This window comes from Hypomesus transpacificus, chromosome 13, assembly GCF_021917145.1.
Source record: "Hypomesus transpacificus isolate Combined female chromosome 13, fHypTra1, whole genome shotgun sequence".
Classification (NCBI taxonomy): Eukaryota; Metazoa; Chordata; class Actinopteri; order Osmeriformes; family Osmeridae; genus Hypomesus; species Hypomesus transpacificus.
The window spans coordinates 9,784,962-9,808,804 of record NC_061072.1 but is presented as its reverse complement, the minus strand read 5'-3'; the positions used below and the strand labels follow the sequence as shown (position 1 = coordinate 9,808,804).

The 23,843-nt window shown below is 45.9% G+C and overlaps 4 protein-coding genes and 1 pseudogene across 8 annotated transcripts in view; 1 reads left to right on the top strand and 4 right to left on the bottom strand.

The window, feature by feature from the left end:
- The window catches only part of LOC124475426 (leucine zipper putative tumor suppressor 2 homolog), a 19,248-nt gene extending 14,178 nt beyond the window's left edge, over window positions 1-5,070 (top strand). For both annotated transcript variants that reach the window (XM_047032019.1, XM_047032020.1), the window contains 3 exons: window positions 1,913-3,049; window positions 3,261-3,530; window positions 4,236-5,070. In XM_047032019.1, the coding sequence (XP_046887975.1) occupies window positions 1,943-3,049; window positions 3,261-3,530; window positions 4,236-4,964 (2,106 nt within the window). In that variant the 5' untranslated portion in view covers window positions 1,913-1,942 and the 3' untranslated portion in view covers window positions 4,965-5,070. The remainder of the gene's footprint in view (window positions 1-1,912; window positions 3,050-3,260; window positions 3,531-4,235) is intronic.
- Window positions 5,071-5,624: 554 nt separating this feature from the next.
- LOC124475425 (PDZ domain-containing protein 7-like) lies at window positions 5,625-15,046 on the bottom strand. Its single transcript, XM_047032018.1, has 16 exons — window positions 13,844-15,046; window positions 13,435-13,660; window positions 13,068-13,205; window positions 12,724-12,898; window positions 12,146-12,322; window positions 11,797-11,944; window positions 10,801-10,861; window positions 10,213-10,599; window positions 9,948-10,109; window positions 9,567-9,688; window positions 9,355-9,446; window positions 8,809-8,900; window positions 8,473-8,544; window positions 7,734-8,372; window positions 7,286-7,386; window positions 5,625-7,179 (listed from the first exon to the last, which is right to left on the bottom strand). Exons 2-16 carry the CDS (start codon window positions 13,595-13,597, stop codon window positions 7,024-7,026), a joined length of 2,685 nt encoding a protein of 894 aa, XP_046887974.1. The 5' UTR covers window positions 13,598-13,660; window positions 13,844-15,046; the 3' UTR covers window positions 5,625-7,023.
- A 74-nt stretch (window positions 15,047-15,120) lies between these two features.
- On the bottom strand, window positions 15,121-18,124 carry LOC124475429 (annotated as a pseudogene).
- A 113-nt stretch (window positions 18,125-18,237) lies between these two features.
- Window positions 18,238-20,191, bottom strand: LOC124475430 (peroxiredoxin-like 2A). Its single transcript, XM_047032026.1, has 5 exons — window positions 19,794-20,191; window positions 19,524-19,615; window positions 19,204-19,344; window positions 18,814-18,978; window positions 18,238-18,641 (listed from the first exon to the last, which is right to left on the bottom strand). The coding sequence occupies exons 1-5, from the start codon at window positions 19,939-19,941 to the stop codon at window positions 18,531-18,533; spliced, it is 657 nt and encodes a 218-aa protein (XP_046887982.1). The 5' UTR covers window positions 19,942-20,191; the 3' UTR covers window positions 18,238-18,530.
- A 75-nt stretch (window positions 20,192-20,266) lies between these two features.
- Window positions 20,267-23,723, bottom strand: dydc2 (DPY30 domain containing 2). 4 transcript variants are annotated; one of them, XM_047032022.1, is made up of 10 exons: window positions 23,571-23,723; window positions 23,274-23,419; window positions 22,804-22,956; window positions 22,535-22,654; window positions 22,348-22,452; window positions 21,945-22,118; window positions 21,563-21,742; window positions 21,291-21,449; window positions 20,749-20,898; window positions 20,267-20,639 (listed from the first exon to the last, which is right to left on the bottom strand). In XM_047032022.1, exons 3-10 carry the CDS (start codon window positions 22,948-22,950, stop codon window positions 20,625-20,627), a joined length of 1,050 nt encoding a protein of 349 aa, XP_046887978.1. In that variant the 5' UTR covers window positions 22,951-22,956; window positions 23,274-23,419; window positions 23,571-23,723; the 3' UTR covers window positions 20,267-20,624. The 4 variants fall into 4 exon arrangements, with proteins under 4 accessions (XP_046887978.1, XP_046887977.1, XP_046887979.1 ...); XM_047032021.1 differs by having other exon boundaries at window positions 20,267-20,898; XM_047032023.1 differs by having other exon boundaries at window positions 20,267-20,898; window positions 21,945-22,073.
- Window positions 23,724-23,843: the final 120 nt, after the last annotated feature.

The window sequence follows — 23,843 nt, the reverse complement described above, 5'->3', positions numbered from 1 at the left end:
CCTTTGTACCAGGAAAGTCATAATGCCAAGTTGGAATACACCAGACGTGTTCTAGGTACCACACTTGTCTTGTGTTCCCCTCTGAAACCAGAGGCTTTGAGATGCTAAGGAGGGAGGTCTCTGTTTCTGTGTTAGCTCTCTCCTCCACTCCCGCTCCGAGGTCATTCTCTTCCTGCCCGTGCTGCGGGCCCCCATCACCACGGCAACCCCGACAAACAAAAAGGGGGACATGTGGAGTCGGGAGGGGCCATTGAAGCTGTATAAGAGACTGCACAGTCTGTCTGTCCAGTCTCAGCCAGTTTGGTAGGATTACGGTTTATACTCTTATCAGGGAAGACAACTGGGCCCCACACTGGTATCATTGGTCTGAGGAATGCATGGAAAATGTGTTTTAAACACTCCGTCAGGGGGTTGAGGTTAAGGTTTATATAAACATAGAGTTCAACCATGTCAAGAAAGAGGCCTTGAAATGTGTTTGGTAATATTAGTACTGTCAAACGGAACATACTGAATATTCCTAAAAGTGAACCGTATTGTAAGAAAGGTCTGTATATTTCTCATTTGTTTGGTAGAAAGGGCAGCAGGCCTAGTCAGTCTCTACGCTCATTTAATTTTGAAATGATTAACCAGATTAAACATGGCCATGGATTCCTTGGTCTTTTCAGCATGGAGAATCCCTTTAGATGCACCCAACAGGCATGCTCTAACTGGGCCATGGATAATTCCACTTCCTAACTCGCTTTGTGTGCACTGGGGTTAATTTGCCCAGTTTAGATTTTCTACAATGCTGCCCCTACAAAAAAAAAGGTTTGTGTGATTGCATCTAATTGTACATCTCTTACATTCTTTTTACTTCAGTTATGATCCCATAAGTACAATATGGATCCTACTGCTGTCTTTGCTAATTAGAGTATCCTAATCACAGTTAAACCTTAACTGTTCCTCTTGGCACGGTGGCACGGTGCTTGGACAGAGCCAGGGGCAGCTGGTGCCTGACTGGCTGCTGTTATTAATGAGGGGCTGGCTGATGGACACACACCACACTCCCATTATTCACTGGCCTTGCCAAAACCCTCGACAGTCATTTATCTATGTGTGTGTGTGTGTCCAGTTTAATCAGTGTGGTTAAGCAGCCCTTGGTGCTCACGGCTTGGAGACAGAATGTGAAACAGGACACACCTGTGGCTGAAAGCTCCGTCGCTGACTGTGTTAAACACACACAGCTGGCTACCTGCTTAATGTCCTGCCAGCATCAACTAGCTGTGACCCCATCATCCTACATCCTGTCTGCCATTGTTCTTCTCTCACCACCAGACGGTGTACCATGGGACAAATTGATGTCACAGTCAGTCGCTGTGGCCTACTAAAATCTGTTTGTGTGTATGTCAATGCTTATGATCCTTGACACGGAGCTGTCTTGTTACACAAAGCATACTTCTTACCAAACCATACAGTCCAACACATAGCATTTGAGCCAAACTTTTATATAACTTAAATATATACCGCGTTAGCTGCAGCTGTGTTTGATAAGATGTGAGGAAACAGTGCCCTTTGTTACTGTCAGGAGAGAAGCCAGCATGTCAGGGACCATTTTACATTTCCCAGATGAAAAGAGGCCCCTTTTCTTCCCCGGCTCAGACTTTACAGGCTGGAAGCCTCAAGTTCTGTTTGTGCTGCATGAATGGGCTCTGTGAATGACTGTGAACCCAGTGTGTGTGTGGGCCCGCATGGTACCGTATCATTTGTGTATCATCTACTTGAATTATCGATGATCAAGCGTGACAGACTCTTTTCTCCTCGTCTCTGGGTGGCCATCGTGATTTATTGTCCAGCTGTATGTTTCGATAAAGTTTGAATACAGTTTTGAACCCTGCCAATGACCATGAGCCTTGTATCTCCTTGTCTCTTCCAGAGTGTGTGGGCCCACTGATCAGCTGCTACTATGGCCCTGGTTCAGGCTCCGCCCGTCTCCTCTGCTGAGCACCACACCCCCAGCCGCAGCGGGGCCCGCAGTCGCCACCCCTCCGGCCCCCACTCTCCCCCCGCTGCTCCACCCTCCTCCCTGGACGCCATGGGCTCCGTCAGCAGCCTCATCGCCACCCGCCCCACCTACCAGGACCACCACAGCCGGCCTGCTGCAGAGCTGGGCACCAGATTCCGACGACAGACCCCCGGGGTTTCCAGCCTGGACACCGACACATGCCAGGACTCCCTGCTCCGCTGCCTGACCCCGCCCAGCAAGAAGCAGAGCACGGCCGTCTCCGGTAAAGTCCTGCAGAAGGATGGAGGGAACGGGAACTACACCTACCTGAATGTGGACTATGTCGGGGACTGGAATGACAACCACGTGGCTTCCGGTAGTCCTGGGAGTGACACAGAGGAGGCCAGGGAGGGCCAGGGTCTGAACGGGAACATGGGCGGACCCCCTCCCAAGCTGGTACCTGTGTCTGGGAAACTGGAGAGGCACATGGAGAAAACCGTCATCCGGCCCACCGCCTTCAAACCCGTCGTTCCTAAAAGCCGCAACTCTATGCAGTACCTCTCCCCTCGCCATGGGCACAGCCTGTCGGAGAGCCAGAGCAATCTAAACCTATTAAGCCCCGCCCACAGGGAGTCTCCTTCCTGTTCTGACAAACGGAACTCTTACAGCGGCGCCCGCAACGGAGGAAGCAACCAATCTTGTTCCTTGTCCGACTCTGGACGCAACTCTCTGTCCAGCCTGCCCCCCTACAGCAGCACTGGGTACAGTCTGGCCCAAGGAGAGGCCCCTGGAGGGCACCTGGAGCCAATGAAGAACGCCCCGGTGAACGGACATGGACACTCCAACTCAGACAGCGGCCGCTCCTCCTCCAGTAAAAGTACGGGCTCCGGGTCGCTGAGCGGGCGAGGGCAGCCCCTCTCAGACAGTGGGTCTAGCGGGCGGTCCCCTGTCCCAGTGGAGGGCTACGAGGGTGTGGTGAGAGACCTGGAGGACAAGCTGAGGGAGAGAGAAGTGGAGCTCCAGCAGCTCCGGGAAAACTTGGACGAGAATGAGGTGGCCATCTGTCAGGTTAGTGTGGGGCTCTGTTAGCGAGAGGTGGCTTTCTGCCACGTTAGTGTGGGGCTCTGTAAGTGAAAGGTTTGAGGGCTACAGACCAATGTTATAATTTCATGATCATATAAAAAAATCTAAATAAATCCCCTTTTCATCCAAAATTGGGCCGTGATATTTGTTTCTGTAATCATCAGACACCCCCTGTCCCCCCCCCTTTCCCCCCCAGGTTTACGACGAAAAGCAGAAGCGCTTTGAGCTAGAGTTGGAGGAACTGCGTCAGAGCTGCGCCACCCGGATGCAGACGGCCTCCCAGAAGGCTCAGCGAGCCCAGCAGGTGCTGCAGCTGCAGGTCTTCCAGCTGCAGCAGGAGAAGAAGAAGCTGCAGGAGGACTTTGCCCAGCTGCTGCAGGAGCGGGAGCAGCTGGAGGAGCGCTGCAGCTCCTACGAGCACGAGAAGATCCAGCTGGGGCCACGCCTCGAGGAGACCAAGTGGGAGGTGACAAACCAGTGGTGACGCCACACCTGGACCTTTCATGTCAAATATCTGTCTCTATCTCTCTTTGTCTCTCTCTCTCTCTCTCTCTCTCTCTGTAACTCCATCTCTCTCTCTCTCTGTAACTCTCTCTCTCTCTCTGTAACTGTCTCTCACTCTAACTACATAGATAGGGATTGAGGTACACCAAGGGAGGATATTTTAGTCAATGACTCAATGGTGTATTTGATTTTAAGCAGTGCATGGTCAACAGCTAATAGCTGGTGCTGACTAATAGTCCCCATAAAACTGTGACAGGAAATTAAAAAAGCTGTTATTTGTACAAAGGCAGGGAGGACAAGGGCCCTTTAAAGCACATATTTTCTCCCAGCACGATTCTGCCCCGGGCATGGCACTAACTGGCAAGAGGCAGGAACTGAATGGCACATCCATCAATCACTTGGAACAATGGAATGAGTTGGCTGTCTGCCTTTCACTTTAATGTTCTGACAGCAATCAATAGCAAAATGTATCTTGTTACCATTTCAGAAAAAAAGGCTTTGTTTTTCTCTCAATGGGGTAATTCACAGCATTGTACAAACCAGTAATACTCGTGTCTATCGCATTCCCGTGGCTTTCTGACATTCCCCTCTCCTTATGTCACTGCGGGGCGTTGCCTTGTCAAACGTGATCATGTGACCTGATCCTGATAACGTATCCCCCCTCCAGGTGTGTCAGAAGTCTGGGGAGATCTCCCTGCTGAAGCAGCAGCTGAAGGACATCCAGGGGGAGCTGGCCCAGCGTGTGGGTGAGATCGTGTCCCTGCGGGGCCAGCTGAGAGAGACCCGGGGTGAGGCCACCAACCACCAGGCCCTGCTGCAGGAGGCCACCTCCACCAACCGCACGCGCACCCTGGAGCTGGAGGTCTGCGAGAACGAGCTGCAGCGCCGCAAGAGCGAGGTGGAGCTGCTCCGCGAGAAGCTGTGTCGTCTGGAGGAGGAGACAACCCGCCTCCGCGACGCCCTAGCCAATCAGGGCCAAGGCCTCGCCCATCACAGCAACAGGCACTGCCAGGTCTTCCACGAGGGGGAGGAGCAGATGCTAGCCTACGAGAGCGACGAATCCAAAGCCCAGCGTCAAGGCAACAGCGATGCCGTGCAGAACATGCGGCTGCAGCTGGAGAGGCTGAGGGGGGAGCTGGCGTTGGAGAGTCAGCGAGGGGAGGAGCAAGCGGGGAGCTTTGAGGATGAGCGGCGGGTGTGGCAAGACGAGAAGGACAAGGTGATCCACTACCAGAAGCAGCTGCAGCAGAACTACGTGCAGATGTACCGCCAGAACCGGGAGCTGGAGCGGGCCCTTCGGGAGCTGAGTCAAGAACTGGAGACCAGGGATGAGCTCGACGAGCAGGAGGAGGGCAATGAGATCAACTTTGATGAGATTGCTGCCACTGAGATCTAACCCTACTATCATCCACTCTCTGTCTGTCTGCCTGCCTGCCACGTGTCTCATCCCCTGGGAAACTCTACTCTATAGGAAGCCTGTGGCCTCTATAAGTCGTTAGTAGGTCACCTCAGAATCCAGTGTTTCACCACAGCTCATAGAGGTTATCTATTTCACCAATCAGCTCCCTGTACCATGGTAGAGTTCTTCTAGACTCTTCTGACTGTTTTAGCTCATTGCAGTAAAGTCGGCATGTAACTTCTAAACATTGAGATGATGCTGTTGGGAAAGGACTGCAGTGATGAGGAGAGAAATGTGTGAAAATATAACTTTGAGGGAAATAAATCATGAAGAGCTTTTCATAAAATTACTCATAGTACATCATGTAAATCATCATGTAAACACATTTACTCCCAAGGAATTTGTATTTTCGTATTCACTGTGGATGGTCCTCAACTCTTGACAGGTCTAGCCTGACAATGTTAGTGAGCCTTTTGGCTTGTCATTCTTAAGTATACCAGGGTATTTGGCAAAGAAGGAAAATGCTTTAACATTACCAAATATATCCTCATTCCATGAGACAGATTTGTGTACACAGCCTATGTCATTTTATATAGACTGTATGAACAGAAATAAAAACTGTAAATTCATGGCAAGGAAAAATGTGACTAAAGCAATCCCTGGAATGCTGGCTGTCTGTATTGTTAGTATTAGATGTAATTTGAGGAATCTCATCCACCGAGAAAGAACATCCTAAAGATCAGTCTGTTGTCAGGTTTCTTTAAACACTCTCATGCTACCCTATGCCATGGAGAAATGTTTCTTGTGAAAAGGCAGAATGAACATGCACTAAGTGAGGATGTTTTTTTTGTTTTTTACAAAGTTTCAATGTTTGGGCCATGACACGACTGTTACATTAATGTTTCTCTTCATCAATTTCAAATGACATTAACAGTTCTGTGACATCAGTAAACACTCATTTGCAAGACAAAGAAGACACTTTATGTTCCCTGTTGTTGTTAATGGACTTCATTGTTGAGATATCCCTGATACTGAAATACGTTTCATTATTTTCTATTTCAAGAAAGCAGAGCCACTGTGAATAGACCAAAGCAATGCCACACATTTGTTCCGTGTTTGCATATTGGTGTGCATGTGTGAATGCTATTCATGGTTCTATATTATAATTTTTTTTATCCACAGTATTTGTATGAAGACATTAAATGTATATTTTCATGCTGTACATTTATTGTACCAACTGACTGTTTTTAATAAAACATGAAATGTTAAAGAATCAATTGCTCTTTATTTAGTTTCATCAGATATTTAGTTTCATCAGATACACACTGTCTTTGTAATTTAGCATACATTTATTATGCGCTGGCTGATAACTTGAACTTGGTCATTTTAAATATCGTCTATGTACAGAAGCTGCTTTTCTGTTCTAGAGACAGGTTTACTCCGCTCAGCAGAAGAAGATTCCTCCCTCAGAACGATCTTACAAGGAAGAACAGATGATAAGTAGTGGTTGAGAAGGGATAACTCTTGAATATATAGTTTTTTCTTTCACAGGATAAGGGTTTAGGTACGAACACATAGGAAATCCTACCTAACATACCAAATAAATGCTTGCTCATGTCTGTTGTTCCACTCGTAAGCCAACTCTTCACAGGGTTGTGAGACTATGTAGTGTATGTGGGATCTCAAAAGGCACTCTAGGTTCCAGAAATCAGCCTGCATGTTAAAAATATCTAAATACAGTACAATGCATTACAGTGACTACATTTTAATGTAAGAAAATGTCTATAAATTGACAATTGTTGTAAGAAATAGTGTACAAGGAAGGTCTCTACTCGATGGACAAGTATTGGCTCGGAGTTGTGATGCAGTTCAGCAGCACACACATGATTGGTTGATTCCAGTAGTAAGTAGTACATCCACTGTATTCATTGGCCAGATACTCTTTAGGTCACCCACTTAGACCCACCTCCTGCTGCTTGGACCCAGGTCCCACTGCTAAACAGCTTCTATCAGTGCCCGCAGGCATCTCCCCCAAGCTTTTTTGTGTCCAAAGGGGTCAGTCGCCACTCGGAGGTTTTTTGAGGACTTTTACCATAAACACCATGGGGTCTTTGGCCTTGTTGCTGAAGGCTCTGCGGATGATTTCCACAGCATGCTGGTGGGTCACGCCCTGCAGAGATATCCCATCCACGGACACCAGCTCAAATCCAGCCTGGGGATATAGAGGCAGATCAACTGGGAATTCATATTTAGTAGTTAACTCGATCTCATATTAACTTGATTGAAATGCTAAAGGTTTGTATTGACGAGGTCAATACCTTGAGGACTTCACAGGTGGAAGCTGCTCCTCCAGGAAAGATCTTCTCTATCTTCACTACAGGCTGTACCTTGGACTCCATCCCACCAGATATGCTGATCCCTGGGGTGGCAAATCAGGAAAGCAGCATTAACAGTAGTCATAAAATGCTAAATGTATCACTGTATCGACCATCGACACAGATTTGTCACTGGAGATTTTACTGACATCTGGTGGACATAGAGGAGAAGACATTCCTTATCACAAAGCTACGGAGGGACTCTCCAGCCCTGTTCCTGGAGAGATACCCCATTGGTTTTTGATTCAACCCCAAATGACCTCACTTGGCAAAATCCAGAACCACCTAATCATTAAAATCAGGTTTGTTAGATTTGGGTTTGAATTATAACCTATAGGACTGTCCTGTATCTCTTCAGGAGCATGGTTGGAGAATGATGATGAGGACTCACCCAATGACTGCTTTGTCTTTGATATGCTGACGGTTTTTAGCTCATACTCCTGAGCTGGGAGGCTACCATTGAGTCCATTTTCAGTGGCGCTCCGCGCTCCGTTTACTTTTTCATGTCCCACCTTCACCTCAGGACAGGCTGGAAAGTCTGAGTCCAGGCCAGAGCCAAAGACTTCAGACAGCAGGGGTCTGGTCCTCCGAGGGGCACTTGCCAGAGTAAACACAGTGTCATTACTCCTCTCATTTTTTTCTTTTTTACCCTTGGAGTTTCCATTCCGGAACGTGGACCTTCCCCGTTCAGAGATGGTATCTCCTCCCCGGTCTGAAGCAGAGTGCATTGACACCTCATCAAAGTGGACCGAGCGGATTGTACCACTCTCTGCTCTGAGAGGGGTGCGTGCGCTGCTGCTGTGTGCCAGCAGCCAGTTGGGCAGCATGGGGCTGACCGAGGGTTGTCTGGGGAAGTCGGAGGCGTAGCCGTCCACGGGGACGTCCAGCAGTGGGGTGAAAGCTCTGGAGGTGTGGGGTTGCTCCCTGGTCAACTGTGGCCCAGACAGACGCAGTCTCTCCAGCTCGTCGATCAGGTGACTCTCCCTTTCTACCTCCTCGGCACTGTGGAGCTCAAAGCCTCCCTGGAAGTCTGGTCAGGGCAGAAGATAAATGTGGGTGTTGTGTATCACAAGTTTTGTACTGTATGGAGTGTGGAACTCTGCGGTAATGATGGAAGGTACCATACTGACCAGGGATGGGGGTGATGAGGTGTCGTTTGGGGGCACGTCCTGACTGGGGGGAACGCAGAGGAGGGGATCTGACTAAAGGAATAATAGAAAGACAGATACAATCAAACCTCTTAGGGCCCAGGTTAAGGTTAGGGTTCTAGACTTTCGTGACCTTTACTGTTGGTCTGGTCCTGCTACCAGACCTTCCCCTATCTCTCCCGTAGGCCAAGACTCAAGGTTAGCCACAGCCCAATCACCAATCCCAACCCTGACACGGTTTGGTTTAACAAAGCTGCTGTGAAAATGTTATCCATTCCATGTCTCGTGTAGAACTCTGACATTCATGTCGATACCCACCAGAGCGATATTTCAAGATATCATAAGCCTCGACTTCAAACGGTGCCACCATGTTGTTGAAGACAACCAGGTCATTTGGAGGGATCAGCATCCTATAGCAGACAACAACAAGATCAGAAACATGCAAAAGGAGAGGCGTTAGCTCAAGGGTCCAACCCCTAACTCTGCCTCTTAGTTCCGGGAGTCAGATGGCTGAGCGGTGAGGGAGTCGGGCTAGTAATCAGAAGGTTGCCGGATCGATTCCCCACGGTGACAAATGATGTTGTGTCCTTGGGCAAGGCACTTCACCCTACTTGCCTCGGGGAGAAATGTCCCTGTACTTAATGTAAGTCGCTCTGGATAAGAGCGTCTGCTAAATGACTAAATTTCTAAAATGTCTAGTTTGGTTTTGAATGTCTCGTCTTAAGATATTAAGGAATTGTGGCAATAATCTCTTTACTAATCCTTTAACTGGCACGTTCAAAAGGGTCTATGTTCAAAAAGGTGCTCATAGACACGTAGAAGCAGTTTGACCAGTGGCTGGTCCTGTCTTGGTCCACTTCTTACCTGACCTCCCGCAGCAGCAGAAGCTTCTCAGGCCTGTCCAGGACCGCCAGCAGGTGGCGCACCAGGTTCTCCACAAGACGCTCTGTCACATACTGGAAAAAACACACACAAGTCATTTTCTATCATGATTTGTTTTGCCATTCATTATTTATGTGAGCCATTTCCTGACAGTTGGGACAGTTTTATTTCTGGATCTGTTGAAGGTTCCTCACCTTCCTGCAGGTCTTCATGACAGCGTATACCTCGTCTTCAGTGAGCAGCCTGCGTGCCATGTCCTCCACCACGCCCAACATCTCAGGGTCTGGCTTGACGCTGGCACGACGCCCCACACCGTCTGCATGAAGTAAACAACACCCACAACTGAAACTGTGCTCGTGGTCAGTCAAATTTGAACCAGTTCTGACTAGTTTTAGTCTAGTCAAACGCTGGTTTTTCTCCCTTACATTTGTCGTCAGGATGATCACCCATTAACGACAATAGATCAAATGGATGAATAGGATTCTCAAAAGTAATTTAAAGGAACACAAATCACACAAGTTAAGTTCCGCACCGACAGCAGCGTCTGCGACTGTGGACTGGGGGAATCAACACACCTCTGCTAGCCTCTGATCTGGAGGGGGACTTAGAGCGCCCCCTCGAGGTGTCTCTCTTGCGACCCCTGAAGAGCAGGCTGACAAAGGTCTTGGACCGCTGCAGGGTGCTCGTCTCCTGGTCCTTCCCTTTCTGCTGCTTCTTCTGCTTCTTCTGCTTGACCTCTGCGTTGCCACAAACTAGCCATGAGTCACAAGCATGATAAACCACAACCATTTCATTCATTCTACTGCAGTGGTGAGTCCTCAATGCCCAGCCCTGCCTCACCTGCCACGGTGACTTGGCTCTGGGAGCGACGGATGGGTCGGGTGGGCCGGCTCAGAGCCATGAGAACGGCTGTCTTGGTGGACTCTCCGCTCTTGAAGCCCCCTTCCCGGATGGCCGAGTCCTCGAGCAGCAACGTGGCCCCCAGGCTGCGGCTCGTGTCTGTCCCCATCCTCAGAGAGGGGGAGTCAGTCTGCATGGCAGTCTCAGCGAGCTGGTCCTCAGTGGAGATACACACGTCCACCATGTCGCAGCCGAAAGGCAGGCTGGGGGGGAACATGACCTGAGACAGGCCGCTCAGGGAGCTGATGGGGGTCCCGGAGGACAACGACGAGGCGGAGGAGTTGGACTCTGAACCCTGGGAGGAGGACTGGGCATTCCCATTGGCTACTGAAAGGGGAACGATACGGGACAGTTGTAGAAGGTATAGACCGAGGTACGCACACACTTACGCGCACAAGCTTTGAACCCACACACACTGACGCATGTTGGCGTACGAAAGACACAGTTGTCACAGCAGCCACTACAGCCTGGTTTTCTAAGTAATTACAAACAGCAAAGCTGACACGTGAGACAAAAGCAGATACATACACTTATTGAGCCACCTGTACTCTGCTACCATCTCTTTATAGGCAGGGTATCGTCCGGCTTCCTGCAATGATATGGCCAGAGATATGCAAATGAGCTACAGCAGAGATCATGAAACTTTGATGGGATCACTATATTTGATAAAGAGTAACTCTAGAAGTCTGTGGCCAATGGCAATAATCTCCTGATTTACTTACATGAATCTATTTACAGGATGTAGAGATAAGTTCAACTGCTTCAACAGGACCACTCAGTCTTTCCCTTAACACTGGGGTGGGGGTGTGGTTGTGTAGGGGGTAGGCGGCAGGGCAAAGTGATGGATCGAAAGACAAAAACGTACAAAACGCGTCTCTATGCTTTAATCACCACCTGATCCTCGCTGCCTGGTGAATAATGCACACCGCCTGGCTATTTTTCACAGGACGAAACCCAAGCTCCGTCGAGTAAAGTGAGCGAAGAATATTACGACTGCATGCCAGCTGTCTGCTCCGCCACGCAACCGCACAAGGGGGTAGCAACACAGCAACCTTGTGTTTGTGTGAGTGTGTGTGTGTGTGTGTGTGTGAGTGTGTATGTGAGTGTGTATGTGTGTGTGTGTATGTGTGTGTCTATAAATGTGTGTGGAAGGGGTGTGGCTGTCTAAGGCTGGAAGAAAATATGTGTGTGTAGTATGTGTGGTGTTTCCGTATGCTTTTTGTGTGTTTGTGTCCATGCATGTGTCAGTGTGGTTTCAAACACCCCTTCACAATTTAAGTACAATGCAAATTCCTCCCATTCTTTTCTAGGTTTTGAAAACATAATCCAACACCAATGTCCCAATATATTTAAGATTCTGAACCGAGAGTAGCACAAGAGGTGCTCTTTCAGCCTTAAAGACTTTCATAAGAATTCAGTTGATCCGCTGGCTACAGTTCAGCAGGCATTATTGATGAGGGTGTTGTGTTTGATATGTGTATTTACTTGACTAGCAGTAGAGGTCAGGGGTCATATCGCCCTTACCTTGATGGTCAGCATGACGTGTGTGTGACTCTTGAGCACTTCAACAGCATTGCTGTGACTGATGTCCTCAAAGCTCACCCCATTGGCTGACAGAATCTGGTCCCCCATCTTAATCCCATTCTGCTCAGCTAGTCCACCAGGGTCCAGTCTGTCATGAAGAACACAGGCAACAGAATGATCTTACTATCTCAAAGTGAACAAAGAGAATCACGCAGGGAGATCACGCAGGGAATTAATAACAGACAAAGTAAACAACAAATGTTTTTTTTTTTTTTAAAGGAAAAACAAACATTTCAAATTTCTAGGATCACAACTTTATCAAAGGTGTCTGAAACAGTGAGAGGCCTACTTAGAAACGTAGATTCCCAGACCAAACTCCTTGCCCCCGCGGATGTTGAAGCCTAGACAGTAGTCATCAGAGGTGGTGTAGAGGTGAACAATCCTCCGCAGCGCCGCGTCAGAGCTGGCCACCGAGGGTGTTTTCCCGCTCTCCTCCACCACCATCCTGCGGTGGATCAAATCCACCCTGCGTGCAACCGACAAAGACACAGACACTCATAAACTGCTGTGTACAACATGGAAGAAGAGGAAACGTAACGAACAGTATTCTTTGATAATAATACTTAGGGGATGTGGTGTGAGATACAGTTGAGGGAAACAGGAAAAGTCAAACCATTTTACAGAAAGGTCTTAGAGAGTTACATTTAGTCATTTAGCAGACGCTCTTATCCAGAGCGACTTACAGTAAGTACAGGGACATTCTCCCCGAGGCAAGTAAGGTGAAGTGCCTTGCCCAAGGACACAACGTAATTTTGCACATTTCCCCTTGTCGGGATTTCAACCGGCAACCTTTGGATTAATAGCCCGACTCCCTAACCGCTCAGCCATCTGCACCACCGTTTCAATTGAAAGGGTGGTGGTGCTCACCAGGTGGTCTTCTCCTTGGAGTAGCGGATGCCAGGGACTTTCCCCACACGCCTCACCACCATCCTCAGCCGGTTGTTCCCCGTCAGCACCTTGACTGCACTGCTCATGGTGATGCTCTCCAGACTCACCCCGTTTACCTCCACCAGCTTGTCCCCCACACACAGGCCTGCCTGCTCTGTGGACACACAACACGTGCAATGACACACACGCACACGCACCAGCATGGAAACACACACACACCAGATGCACATGAGATCATGTATACACACACACACACACACTACTTTATAGTTTAGCTTGGTAATGTCAAACGCCAGTGCTGATTGTGCTGATTCGGAGTGTACCTGCAGAGCTGTTATCCTCCACCTTGCTGACAAAGATGCTAAGGCCATGCTCCGAGCCTCCACGCACACTGAAACCCAGCCTGCCATCCACACTCTTATCCACCGTGACTGTGTGGATATCCTCACAGTCATCCCCGCCTGCAAAAAGCATGCGGTGCTTCAGTTTGACAGATTGAAAAAGTGAAACTAACAGTGTAATCATTAGCACTTGAAGGGAGCCGATAACATTTGTGTAAAGCAAGCGAGGGACTTGATATGAGATCACGAGAATAGGCCGACTGGCCCATGATCCCCTGAACCAGACAGATTGAGCCTCAGTCTGGAGTGGAGTGGTGTGCCACGGTCAGCAGGCTCCACAGAAGCTCACCGTCCACGGGTGAGTTGATGAGGATGACCCGCCCCATGGGGGAGGAGGATCGTATTCCACGCCGGCGTTGTTCCTTCTTCCGAAGGAGGTGACGTGCAGCCGAGTGAGACCCCTGGGGCCCGGGGGTCGTCTCCCTACGGGAGGGGTCTGACGAGTGAGCCATGACCCGTAACCAGGTCTCCTTTCACACACTCTCCTCCTGGGCCTCAGCACTGGATGGAGGAGCCTGCAGGACACAAGCACAAAACTGAAGCTTAGTGTTTCAACCCTTTTTTCAAATCATGAAACAAACTGAACTTTTGGCTTCGGTTTGAACTGAGTCTGAATGGATGAAGAAGACAAGGGAATGAGAGCTTATCTGGGTCAAATAGTATAGCTTTGCCGTTCGGTATGACATATCGGATCTTACCATGGCAGGTGGGTTTGTGACATAGTGGATGACTTTCTGCCACCCTGGAGTCACACTGTGGTTCATCCCTGCCCATTATGTTGCATCTCACTTCTGTCTCTATGGATGACAGGCATAGACAAATAGAATAAGGTGTATATATATATATATATCGTCCAATTATACAGAGTAGGCTACATATGGGCTAATTCCTAACACTTTAGAAAATACCAGTATTACAAAACCAACGAACTTTGAAAGCCTACAGAGAAGGTTTGCTTTTTCGTGGGAGTAGACTTTCCACAACCTGACCCACTTACTTCCAGGCTGTCACGTGTTGTCAATGCCATGGATACCTTGCACTAAATTTAACCCAATGCGTGATAAGCGTGTTCCTAGTGTCGTCACTACGGATTTCCCCCACGCGCTTACGGCTTTTCAGAACCTCGGACAGCTACAGGTTCCGGTGACAGGTGTATTTACAAACTGTTGTACAAATACTGAACTGGACAAACATAATTACCATAATTACCAGCATCGACATCCACGTCAATTATTATTAGCTATACAGTAGCCTACAATACTCTGTTGGTTGGCTAACAGTCGTTGCTGACTGAAGACAGCATGCGCACTTAGAACCTTCACGGCAACATATAGCAACAGGTTACACAGACTGTACTTCTGTACTGCCGCGTTTCACTTTATTAAGGTTTATCAACCCTGATGGGACTTTAAAAGTGAAGCCATGGTGTTGTCAAAAATACAGGTTTAGGCTAGAAATGGTGTAAGATCGGCAACTCGCAATGTCAACGGACATTCCATGCTATTCAACTCAGGAGAGACATTAAAATGAGTCGACAGCCGATCTTGTCTAACCATAATAACTAATAACTAGCAAAATCGGTATTACCTTTGTTCATGTCCTGTTGAATGACCTACCTCACCTGGGACTGGTGACCATAAGCGTTCCACCTTCTTGTTGTGGTTGGCTGTCTTCATAATGACTGAGACACAGAGCTTCAGCATCATTGGATGTCAGACATGCTAATCAATCCTCTTTAAATGAGAGGTGAACCTAGCAGGCGAAGAGCCACTTGTTACTGAATGATATGGAACCCAATTCTCATCAAACCAAATTTGATTTGTATAACCCAGAAATATCACAGAAGGTTTGACAGATACTCGCTGAACTGCACCTGAAACCCTCAAAGATATTGATAATTTACATACTTACAGACTGGCCTTCCAGTCAATCTAAATGTAGTTCTTAATTTCTGTGCAATAAAAGACTGGGGCTGTTTTCAGTCATGCTTGTTCTTTATTTGAGGGAAAAAGTAAACAAAGGGACTAAGTATAAAATATCAAGTCTGACCCCCTATTAAGGTTTCAGATACAGACCATCATTAGCACTCTAGCAAACCCCCTCATCTCTTCAACACAGTAACACAGCCTAACTAACCCTAACCCTAACATCATGCAGACCTGTGCAACACACTACTGCAGAACATTTAGGCCTAATTCCTTGTTTAATGATAAAAAGGTTAAGCAATAAAAGAATAATCACAAATCAATTCCACGGGTTATCCTTGATACATCCACACAAGGCTGTATTTATTCTACAGGATTTCTCGATTCATTTTTGTTATTCATGCGAGATAGAACAGTAAACATAGCTATGGTCTTGACTTCATGGCCACTACATATACTAAACCACTCATCTAATATTTAGATCTAATTCCCTTTCTGGATTTTCTTTGCCGCCCCCATAACAGATGTCAGATCAGCTTTGTCTCCAAACTCCTTTTCCTGGTGCTCCAGAAGCAAGCCCTGCAAAATAAGACTATCAAATTTATATCTATTCTCATCCAACAGGAATCAACAAATATACTTTTTGGGGGTCAAATGTTCTAATGCCTAAAAAACGTACCTGCTTCCCTGCTCCAATCACATACACTCCGCCAAGAACAAAACCCTCCCCCTTTTTGTTGCCCTGGTAACCCTTCTTCTGAGCACGAAGGAGGTTGCGCCACACCGTCAAACGAGACAGACCGAGAGCAAGCCCCATTCTTCTGGGTTTTAAACCATAGAAACGTTGCTGAAAATAAATTTCCTGTTATTGAGGACAAAGCTATAAGCTTGGTTAAGTATGTTCTGAAAATACAGTTAAAGAAACCTTCTCATCCACAAAGATCTCCCCATTGAAGTAGCGCCGGAAGCTCTGGATCTCTGTGCCGATGTCCTCCTTCACTACAGCGTACAGAGGGACCCCAAGCTCATCCAGCTGGGGCTTCAGAGAGGACAGCTCAGAGGCCTCCTGAAGAAAGACAAACAGAAGAACCCAAAGACAGTGAAAATACACACACAAATAACAGAATAACATTTAGTCATTTAGCAGACGCTCTTATCCAGAGCAACTTACCGTAAGTACAGGGACATTCCCCATGAGGCAAGTAGGGTGAAGTGTCTTGCCCAAGGACACAACGTCATTTGACACGGCCGGGAATCGATCCGGCAACCTTCTGATTAATAGCCAAATCCCTAACCGCTCAGCCATCTGACTCAGAATCTCACACACACTATACCTCTCTGCACAAGGATCATCCGGTGCGCCTCACAGCCATGATAATGGCCCCATCACTCTGCCATAGACTCTCGGCTTTCATCGTCTTCAAATCTGCCAAGAAAATGTCGAAACTGAGTCTCAAGTTGTGTTTCCTAGGCAGAGTTGACCTGAAGCAGAACCTTACCGTCGAAGATCAAGTGTCTGTACAGTCAAAAACATCATGCTAAAATACAAAGTCTCCTGACTGAATCAAGGTGAAGCAGGCATGTGCATCTGCCAGGCTATTGTGCACCCTTAAAAATAATGAATGACATCTGAAAGTTTTTTGTTGTTGGTGTCATCACCTCCAGTTGTGGGTTTGAGGACTGCACTCTCTAGGTATCCTGGACTGGTCTTGGCAGACTTGGGGAGGAAGATGTCAGTGTTGACCAGGAAAAGAACAACCACTGCTACACCAATAACACCAAGGCCCAGGTCCCAACAAACCCCTAGCAGCCCTCCCTCCAGGAGAGAGGACAGCACTGCCGGTACAAAGAAAACAAATATTATTTTCAGTCTAGTCGAGAAGCATTTGGGTCCAGCGGAAAACTAAAATGGGAGAAAGTACATCATGAATGTCATGCTGTCAAAAGTCTGCTTCATTTCTTAATTCTTAAACTTAATTGTTAAAAATATTTCTGACATGCCAGGTTTAGTGTCATGAGCATGCATGACTAAGTCACACTGTTTTCCACCCCTCAGCCCTCAGTGACTCAGACCCTTGAGAAAGACAGTTGAGGCATTCTAGACAAGGTCACTGATAAGCCTACAAACAGACTTCGTAACATTTTACACCGTTTAATCTGACACAGCCATATTTTGCCCAAGAGAACTGCAGTTCATGACAGCATAGGAATTTGATAGGACAATCAGTCTGGAGCTAGGCAGATATGAGATGGCCATGGTGGAATCAACAACCGCGTAGCACAGATCAAATAATAAAAACATTGACATAATCTATAAAGACAAGGTTTGATTAAGATGTTGTTGCACTTGATTAGATATTGTTTCCATCGTGGATGGTTATTTTTGCTCCGGATCTTCATATCCTACCTGCCTATTCCTGAACAGCGAAGCTGTAGGCCTACAGTTGGAACTTGCACTTCTCTGCTGTATTTTCTACATGCGGGCCTGGTATTTGTAGACCTATATATGACGCTTTGGATAAAAGCTTCTGCTAAATGAATAACTTCGCCTAATCTACATATAAATAATCGTCATAATTGTTTATGCCCTTTTAGTCTCGTGCTACGTGGAGCTAAAGTTGGATCCTCAATTTTGTACGGTATACAAATACAATGACATTTTCTCCACAAAAATATTCTAAAGCAGTTTCAAACACCCTCTTCTCATTTTTTTCGTCGCCATTAGATGACTTTCGAAACAGTTCTGCACTAGAAGTCGATCATTTTGATAAAGTAGGCTACTTCTGAATGACAAGAAACTAATTTAAACTTTTTCCAATTAAAATCTTACAAAGTCAAATCACATAAAATACTTGCTTTCTTTAACGTCTCAAGCCTTTTCGGAAAGGGTTGGTCTGTCTTGCTCTCTCCAACGTTGGTCTTGCTCCAGGGTCCGCATGCAGTCTTGTGAAATATGCAGTCATGCTCACTTATCCCATACTGTCAAAATGTATCATTTTGATGACAGTCGAACGAGCGAATCGTAGCATGAATTTCAAACATGAAACATTGTAAGAAAGTCCCTCTGAAAAGTCGCCCAAGGACCTTGAACAGAAACAAAAGTTGATAAAGACATGTAACTAATCCCAACCAAAAGGGGTCAACCAACTGAAAATAGGACATTGAAAACAAACAGTACACAATGATCTCTATTCAAATTATGTTTATTGGAACTTCTAAGGAGCTTGTAGATCTGCTGTGGGTTGGAAGTTTAGGACACAGAATGTAGGCATCAGGTATGCTCGCTCATAAGAGTTTTGAGACAGACCATCATTAACACAATCAGAGAATCCCTCACAGTAAATACATATCCACAGAACAGACCCATAGGCGTCCCAGTAAGAACCATACCCAAGAAATCATGAACAATAAGGTGGACAAACTGCTAAACAAACTTGAGGCCGAGTTGAGGGGCACATTGTTATTTTTCCAGAGTCACAAGCTCGGTTGGTATTTTTCTGGCAGCCTTAAGCACCTCCAGAGTGTTGACTTTGTCCCCAAACTCCATCTCCCTGTGCTCCAGCAGTACACCCTGAGGAAAAAGCACAGCATGTGAGCTCTGATGAGACCGACAGCAGCGCTGCCCCCTGAGGAGTCAGGACACATCACTAAACCACATGTGAAGACTTGGTTTTATTCCTCAGGACATATGATAGTGATTCAGTTTAGTATGATGGAGATATCGGTGCCATTCTTGTGCCTACCTGCTGCCCTGTTCCGATGACAAATACCCCACCCAGCACAAAGCCTTCTCCAAACACGTTCCCCAAGAATCCATTCTGAAAGGCCCGCAGACCATTCATCCACACACCCAATCGGAGAAATGCAGAGAGACCCATTTTACGTTCACGTGGACCATAAAAACGCCTCTGTAAAAAAAAGAAAAAGGGTTTTCTGTGTTACAAGAAAGGAAGTGGAAAAAGAGGATTTGTACTAATCACCATTCATAATTTTAGTGCAGTGCCATGAAAAGTCGCATCATGCGTGGAAGACAATGTCCCATGCTAGTTGAACTTATCAATTAAAACGGTTCCCAGGAACTAAACATTGATGAAATTGTCCAAACATGACCACTCATTTCTCTATGGTTTAACCTTCTCATCCATGAAAATCTCCCCATTGAAGTAGGGTCGGAAGCTCTGGATCTCTGTGCCGATGTCCTCCTTCACTACAGCGTACAGAGGGACCCCAAGCTCATCCAGCTGGGGCTTCAGAGAGGACAGCTCAGAGGCCTCCTGAAGAAAGACAAAGCACCTTGTAAGACCATAACACGAAAGCCTCCACAATACATCAGAGCAGAACCTTTCCCATGGGCATTGTTGAAGCAGCAAAAAAAAAAAGGATAAAGATAGATGCAGATAGCTATGCAGATAGCTATGTAAAGATAGATGCAGATAGCTATGTTTTGTTGTACCTCTCTGCACAAAAATCATCCAGGACGCCTTACAGCCATGATTACAGCTCCAGATTTCTCCCAGAGAGCTTTGGCTTTGAAAGTCCTCTGTTCTGTGTGAAGAAAGTAGGTGAAAGGGTGTGCAATAAGGCAAGGCAGGGAAAAGTTCAATGAGTCATCATACTATAACGCTGTTTTAGTCATTTAGCAGACGCTCTTATCCAGAGCGTTTTAAGACGTTTATGAAGAAAAAACTGGTAGGCCTAAATTAAATAACGTAAAACAACTTACCACCTTTAACTGTTTTGAGGTCAGTGTCCTCTAAGTGTTTGAGGGTGGCCTTCAATGGTGGAGTTAAAAATATGTCAGTGAAAGAGCGCAATACACTGGCAACCAGCGCGCCCACCGCACCTACGCTTTGGACCAATAACTCCATCATAGCCAAAGCAGTTTCCCTTCTCCCCAACCACCGAAATACACTGGATGATTTACTCTTCGCTTTCAATCATTTCCAAGCTAATATGAGCGAGTTAGACAAACGAGCCGCGCAGTTTACTTGACAAAGCTTCGGCAAAACTGTGACTCAACGGTTTAAGTCACTGAAGAAAACCCTTTAAAAAAAATTATCCAGGCTAAATTCTTTAGTAACTTGACATGCAGCCAATCCTTTTTCAGATTACACAAGCACTTTCGAAAGTAGCCTATCAGAGGTATTATGGGAATGAATAGGCCTAGCGTCACCGTGGCTTGATTGGGGTAGATGCCCCTCAGATGTGGCTTATCAGTGTGGCGCCATCATCAAGGTTATCATTCGGATGATGATGTCTGAGCTTGCTGGTTTTATCATTTGTTTTCTATGTTCTATAATCACAATAAGTGGGACATTAGGCTACATAAAAAAAAGCTCAAGAGGCGAAACAGATATAGGCCTACTCCGTTAATTTATCTTTGATTAAAAACAAAGCTGTTACCATTGTGCTACAGGATAATCAGTTACGATTACAAAATTACATCAGTGGTCCAATTCAGTTTACATCATATATTGAACACATTTATGGTTGAGTACACACTATCTGTAATAAACAACTCTCATGTTATGTAGAATGATATTCATCAGCACTGTTATGCCTCTTCTTCCTGAAAAAGAAAAAGGCTCAGTGAATATTTGACATTTTAACTAGTGTCATACAGCCATTCTGTTTGTGCAACACTAAATAATCTCAAAGGCACTTTCAGATACTGTCACCTGGACTTCATCAACAGGAGCCGAGTTTTCAAGTACCCCCTCTGATGTCACCGTCCCCTCCACAATTGGTGTGACGTTTGATTTAAGATCACTGCTCTCCGCAGTTGCAGTGTCATCTGCTGCCCCACTAGTCTCTGCTTTGTCTGGCTCCTGCGACGAGTTTATCAGAAGAACACTTGTAAAGTATTATAACAATCCCTGTTCTGTCTTTCTCTCTGTCTCTCTCTCTTTCTGTCGGTGGGTTTCTATAACTGGACGTCTCCTCGGCTTCAGGACATTGCTGCCTCTCTGACTGGGAAATGCTGCTTGTTGTCTTGAATGGCTCTGTTTAACAGATCCTCACGTTACCTTTGACTTTCAGACTTAATCCTGTCCTTGCTCCAGTCCTCTCTAGGCTTGCTCTCCTTTTTTCTGTCAAGTCACATTATTCTTTTTGTTCCTCCCTTTCTCTTTTGGGGGTGTCTGTTATTGTACCTATTCTGTCAGTAGCTATTATTCTTCAGTGGTCATTTGTTTTTAAATAAGTTTTTGTAGAACATCACCTTATCTTTGTCCAGGTGATTAGGTGAAATACTTTTCTCTTCTTTTTGTGGCTCCTCAGATAGAATTTCATCTGGTTTGACTTCACCGCTCTTTTTTCCTGAAAGTGACAAACCTTGTGTGGATTCATCAGGTTCACTGGCCTTAGGTTTATGAGTCATCTGTTGGCCATTTAGACAGACAAAACCTTAGATGCCAGAGCAACTGATAACTGATCTATATCAACAGACACCTCATACTCTGCCATTGTTTTATAAAATAGAGAACACGTCACCTTTTCTCCATCTTGGTCATCGGTGTACTCTGACTCTACTTTAGTTTTCTCCACAGGCATCTCTTCAGAGTCTTTGACCTGGGATCTGAGGGGATCGACAGGGGCAGAGTCTCTCTCCTCTGGCTCTGCCAGAGTTGGATCTGTGAGGGCTGGAGCTGTTACATCATCTGCGACTTTCCCCTGGCAGATACACCACCTCATTTAATATTTTTCAAACAATATTCTTTACGCCGGACAAGTGATGATGTCATCATGCACAAATCACCAGAGGCAAAAGGTCAGAACTGTAAAATCCCATAAGAAATTGGAGTTTTGAGTCACTGAGGATAGGATAGCACCACCACCAGGAGAAAATATATTAGTGTGGAACACTTGTCACCACCTCCTCTACTGTGATATCCTCCAATACTTTGTTTTGGATTTCCTCTGTTTCCTGTTTGGTTTGCAGAGGGGCGATGATGGGTATGTCTGAATCATGAGGCTCATTCGCATCGCCAACGCCCTGAGAGATCTGATGATGGGGTTGATCAGGTCCATCTTTGAATCCTGTTCTGAACTGTCTCGGCAGTCAGTGATTTATTGTTTAAAAGTTTTGCTAAGCTTCCTATCCACAATGGGTCCTTGTTTGTAAGTATCTTGTCAAAGTGCATTGTGGGATTATTTATCAGGTATTTTATTTTAACTGTGCTATATAATACACAGTAGTACTTAACCATACTTGTGTTATCTAAAAGTATAACAGCAAAACACAAACACATCTGTCTTGAATTTGTATGAAAACGTACAGTGTTGTCCCCCTCCACCACTGCAGCAAGCTTAGGGCTGTTGGATGTCTTCGGCCTCTCTGGTAAAGGATCCGAGAGAGGTGTTGCAATCAGTCCCTCTGGTGGCTGCAAAAATGGCACAAATAAACCATTATGGTTGTTCAAATACAAAATAAGTTGTCTGTTTTTTTTCTGTTCCCCGGCTTACTTTGGATTCCTCCAGCGACTCCCTGATCTTGTCCTCCTCCTCCTTCATTTGCTTCAGGTATAAATGTTCTTTCCTGGCTTTCTCCTGCTCTTGCTCCAGTAGTCTCTGGTGTGCCTTTTTCTTTAATTATCATAAACAGCACAGGGAAGCTTATAATTTGACATGAACATTTTGATATAGCCTTTGTTATAGTATGTGACTTACGGTATTGGTAACACTAGATATAGGCTGCCCCTTAATGGCAGCCGTTGGAACAACACGTCACTTACTTTCTCCTCATAATCCATGTTTTCTTTGTACTTGTAAATCCAGTGGGCTAGAAACTCGATTGGATCCATCGGGCGCTGCTCGGACACTTCGGCTAACCCCTCCGTGAGACATTTTCCCATGCCCTTTTTCAAGTATTCAGAGTCCATATTTGGCTATAAAGGAATGATTATACTGCATTATGATAGCTTCTTAAAATTCAACTTTGAGTTAACTAGAGTATTAATGTTCATTGCTGTAATGAGGGTTATCATTTCAGTAAAGTATAGCTTAATTTTGCAAGAATTGTGAGCATTTTAGCAAGATCGATATTAGCTTCTAATTATAAGTTTGTTGAGTTTGTCAAATTTAAAATTGAAATACAGCTGACAAGTCGAAATATGTTTTGATGTATTATTCATTAAAAGCTTAAAGAGAGGATTGTGTGAATCCAAAATAGCTAGATCTATGAAAAATTAGATCTGAAACAAACCAGTATTTTCCCTTCACTTCAGTACTAAATGCATCCGGAAATGTGTTGAATCCCCATGGTAACAGTGTCACTTTAAGACTGGTCCCTCTGTTTGTTCCAAACGACAAAGTTCCATCTTGAATTGAAACACAATCCAAGACCAAGGTCTTCGGAGCAATAGATTAAGTTTATTGGTTAAGTTATTTCGATGAGAGTTATGTCAATGTATTTGTTGTTTGATCAAATTGAATTGTCCAAGCCTACTACAAACATGCATACGTCTAGAGATATATAGCTAGTGTTATCTAGCACACTCACTCAGGATCATTCTTCAAACCTCGAAGATTTTTTTTGTGTAAATAACAAAATGATGCATCAAGTTTTATTTTGTTTCGGCTGCGAATCATTCTTCGGGCTGCGTTCAAAGAAATCTGTGATTGCTGGTCACACTGTCTAGAGTCGGACTGCAGTCGGAATATACCGACGTGGACTGTTGTACACACCCAACAGCTGCCACATTCCCTTGAACTATTGGAGGGGAAACTGGATCTTAGCACTGATCACCCTGTCGCACTGCTCTGCCAGCAAGGC

What these genes read in the sequence shown, in the direction of transcription:
- LOC124475425 (XM_047032018.1), bottom strand. Translation starts at nt 13,597, where the DNA reads ATGGCTCACTCGTCAGACCCCTCCCGTAGGGAGACGACCCCCGGGCCC. An exon ending in TCATGAAGACCTGCAGGAAG is followed by an intron (nt 9,447 to 9,566) that starts GTGAGGAACCTT and finishes TGTTTTTTCCAG; the next exon opens with TATGTGACAGAGCGTCTTGT. An exon ending in AAAGACAAAGCAGTCATTGG is followed by an intron (nt 7,387 to 7,733) that starts GTGAGTCCTCAT and finishes TTGCCACCCCAG; the next exon opens with GGATCAGCATATCTGGTGGG.
- dydc2 (XM_047032021.1), bottom strand. Translation starts at nt 22,950, where the DNA reads ATGGACTCTGAATACTTGAAAAAGGGCATGGGAAAATGTCTCACGGAG. An exon ending in ACATGGATTATGAGGAGAAA is followed by an intron (nt 22,655 to 22,803) that starts GTAAGTGACGTG and finishes TGATAATTAAAG; the next exon opens with AAAAAGGCACACCAGAGACT. An exon ending in ATGACCAAGATGGAGAAAAG is followed by an intron (nt 21,450 to 21,562) that starts GTGACGTGTTCT and finishes AATGGCCAACAG; the next exon opens with ATGACTCATAAACCTAAGGC.